This window comes from Austrofundulus limnaeus, unplaced genomic scaffold (genome assembly GCF_001266775.1).
Source record: "Austrofundulus limnaeus strain Quisiro unplaced genomic scaffold, Austrofundulus_limnaeus-1.0 Scaffold12, whole genome shotgun sequence".
Classification (NCBI taxonomy): Eukaryota; Metazoa; Chordata; class Actinopteri; order Cyprinodontiformes; family Rivulidae; genus Austrofundulus; species Austrofundulus limnaeus.
This window is the reverse complement of record NW_013952414.1, coordinates 3,378,368-3,381,524: the sequence shown is the minus strand read 5'-3', so window position 1 is coordinate 3,381,524 and position 3,157 is coordinate 3,378,368. Positions and strand designations below refer to the sequence as shown.

General features: G+C 39.9%; 1 protein-coding gene across 1 annotated transcript in view; it reads left to right on the top strand.

Moving 5' to 3' along the window:
• The window catches only part of trpa1b (transient receptor potential cation channel, subfamily A, member 1b), a 40,068-nt gene that overhangs the window by 1,729 nt on the left and 35,182 nt on the right, over positions 1–3,157 (top strand). Inside the window, exons 2-4 of the mRNA XM_014002326.1 lie at positions 807–917; positions 2,344–2,506; positions 2,624–2,799. Coding sequence (XP_013857780.1) covers positions 822–917; positions 2,344–2,506; positions 2,624–2,799 — 435 coding nt within the window. The 5' untranslated portion in view covers positions 807–821. The remainder of the gene's footprint in view (positions 1–806; positions 918–2,343; positions 2,507–2,623; positions 2,800–3,157) is intronic.

The following is a 3,157-nucleotide window of genomic DNA, read 5'->3' as shown; positions in this document are numbered from 1 at the left end:
AATTTAGGTGGTAGTTTTTGACTGTGTAACTTTACAAACGGCACCCCATACTGTACCTCCGATTTGAATTGCCTCGTTTTTGTGGGAGGTTTACAGCAATCCAGCTGCAGTCTGTGGAAATACTAGGGGAGAAGTGAATTAAACGGATCACTTTGGTGACCACAGCTCAGTGAGCTTACACTTAATTATCAAACTTTAATCTAGAGCGAGTCATTCTGTTAACCTTAATGGGACCAGAAGAGGAGAAGTCCCTGTTAGTGCCAAATGTTCGGGGGCGCCGATCCATGTCAGATTGCCTAAATGTTTGCAGTAGGCTCTCTCTTGAACACGTCGTGAGTCAGGCGAGTGGCAAAACATTCGGACAAAATACACTAAAGTTTTGCTCCAACTTAAAGCAAAMAAATGCTGCTTTGCATAATCATTTGCTTGCAGATAAATATATTTTGTTGTTTGTAAATGAGACTGAGGGAATGTCTTTATCGCGCTCGTTCAGGTTCACCCAAGGACGGACCGAAAACAAGCGTCCCTCCTTACACTTCCCAGCAGATCTGAACGCCCTTCTGGGTAAAGACAAAGTCATCTACCCAAGTCCATATGTAGCAACAGACGCTCATGGCTACAGGCATCCTCTGCCCTCTGCGTATTATAACAACTTTATATGCCTTAATATGTCTACTCAGATTTGTTTTCCTTTTTTATCATGTTGCGTCCTCCTGCTCACGCATTGTGGGGTGAGGGATGCTGCATGAACCTCTGTCCGCCTGCATGTAATGACTCTCATCTCTGACGAGGCCCTGTCTCCACAGACTGTCAGCTGAGTGATGAACTTCGGCAGAGATGTGGCTCGACAGACCAGTTGTTACACGTACGTCATAGAGGATGAAGATCCGTCCCTGGCAAGTCTAAATGCAATTGAGGTAAAGGGAAATAAACATTTAAAACTGTATCTGTAATCTGGCATATAATTACCAAACCTGATTAAGAGACAAGAGAAAGATCTGTTGTGTAATCATGACAATAAACTTTTTGACAAAGTGTTCACAGGTCACAGGTTTGACATGCCGACTTCCAGCTCTTACACACTTTTTATATATTTTATAATTTTTCATAAATTAATTTCATTTAAACAACAAAAACAAGCCTTAAAAATAAAAAAGCACAATATCATTAAATGAAAAGGAGCAGGGAGAGGAAAAGAATCTAATTATTTAGTTAGTTATGAGTAACACTTTATTTGAAGCTGACCAACTTTTATTTCAACCTGATATCAGGCAAGTTCAAAAGACATCTCTTAACAAAATAAAATGTTTTATATTGTGAGTTTTTTTGTATTATTCTGTGTTCAGCTTTTGTTGTGCAAATTAAACTTTAAATTAATTACAAAAAGCATTTTTATTTTTTTGTAGAACATGCTGAGCCTTTTGAACATTGTTTTTCTTATTCTTCACATCCGACCCGACTGCTTAATATATTAATCTGAGAAGCTGGCCCCCCGGGGGCTGAAGCAACAATTATCCTTAACCGCCAGGACAGAACAAACAAATGGATGAGGTTTCTGCCTGGAAGCAAACAGGGCAGCCTGAAAAAGCTCTCTCCACGAGCCTCCGGCTGTTGGTTTGGAGTCATGATTTTGAATACTTTGATTATTAAATATTGGTTTAAATAAAAAAATTGTTTGCATTTTGTTTGGTTTAGTTTAAACAGAAGGGCTTGGCTCAACAAGCTTCAGGCGGTGTGGAGTTTGTGGTGCATTCAGGGACCTTTTCTCTGATTAGAGCCAGTAAAACAGCTCCAGGAAGTCCTAAATCACATGGTTAGCCTTGATTAAAAACATGAGTGTAATTTTATCAGATATGAATACTTTGTATCTCTAGATTATTTTATCTTGAGATATTTTACTTTTTTGATTAGGTTTAGAGATGAAGATAATTGTGTTAAAATTATGAAGACAGACTTAAAACAGAGACTCATCTTGATTTTTGTGCAAACTGAGTAAAAACGATGGTTTTAAAAATTCTTTCAGAAGAGAAAAATCACTTTAACAACCTACTTAATTCYTTGAGTTGGATTTTGAAGTTCATTGGTCTAAAATGGGGACTTTTCTGAGAAAAACTCTTGAGTCGAAACATAAGACATTTTGACCAGTCCAGCAGTGAAAAAGAGAAAAAGTTCACACAGTCAGTTTAATCCTCCATTTTTTAAATTATTTTTATCTATACAGAAAATAGAGCTTTTAAAATGCAGACAGTCAACACATTAAATACGCACAGAAAAAAATGCACAGCCATCAAGTATGGATGAGATTTATGATTCTGTTCTGTTACAATCAATATTACCATGCAGTTGGCAGAGAAGGGTGACCTGGCTCTCCTGGAGAACCTGGTGAAGAAGAGCCCAGAGGTCCTCAGTGAGAAAGATGAATGTGGAGCGAGTCCCCTCCATCACGCCGCCGGTGGGGGACATGTCACCCTCATTCAATTTATCAGCTCTGTGGTGGACCCGCATGGTGAGCAAGCCTCAGTCACCGATCATAAAATGATCTGTGCCCGAATTTTGAACCGTTTAAAAGCTATTATTAGATTTAAATGCACGATAAACGCGTGTTTGTGTAATCTGTGCTCAGAGATGAACAGCTGTGATGATCACGGTAACGTGCCGCTGCACTGGGCCGTGGAGAGGAACAAGGCAGAAAGCTGCAGGACCCTGTTGGACCTGGGAGCCGACCCGAACATCCTCAACACGGCGCTCCTGTCCCCTTTGCACCTGGCTGTCAGTCTGGGACACAACAGCCTGGTGGGAGTAAGTGTCCAAATGATGAAACAACTGTGGAAGATGAAGGCATTTAAATTTCATTCATCCCCTTTTCCTGGGTCTGTGAAGAGGTTATGAATACTAAATATCTTACCTGTTGCAGATGGCTTTTTGAAGAATGTCATCTTGGAGAAGTAGATTACTCTTCRTCTGACTGATGACATAACAACTTGTTAGTGTGTGGATCAAATAGTATTAAAGATGCTTTAATTAGCTCTAGTTTTAAAAACGTCAGCAGTTGATGTGAATCTCTCTCTCTCTCTCTCTCTCTCTCTCTCTCTCTCTCTCTCTCTCTCTCTCTCCCTATATATATATAGGCGCCTCGGCTCCTTTACGTGTTTTTCGC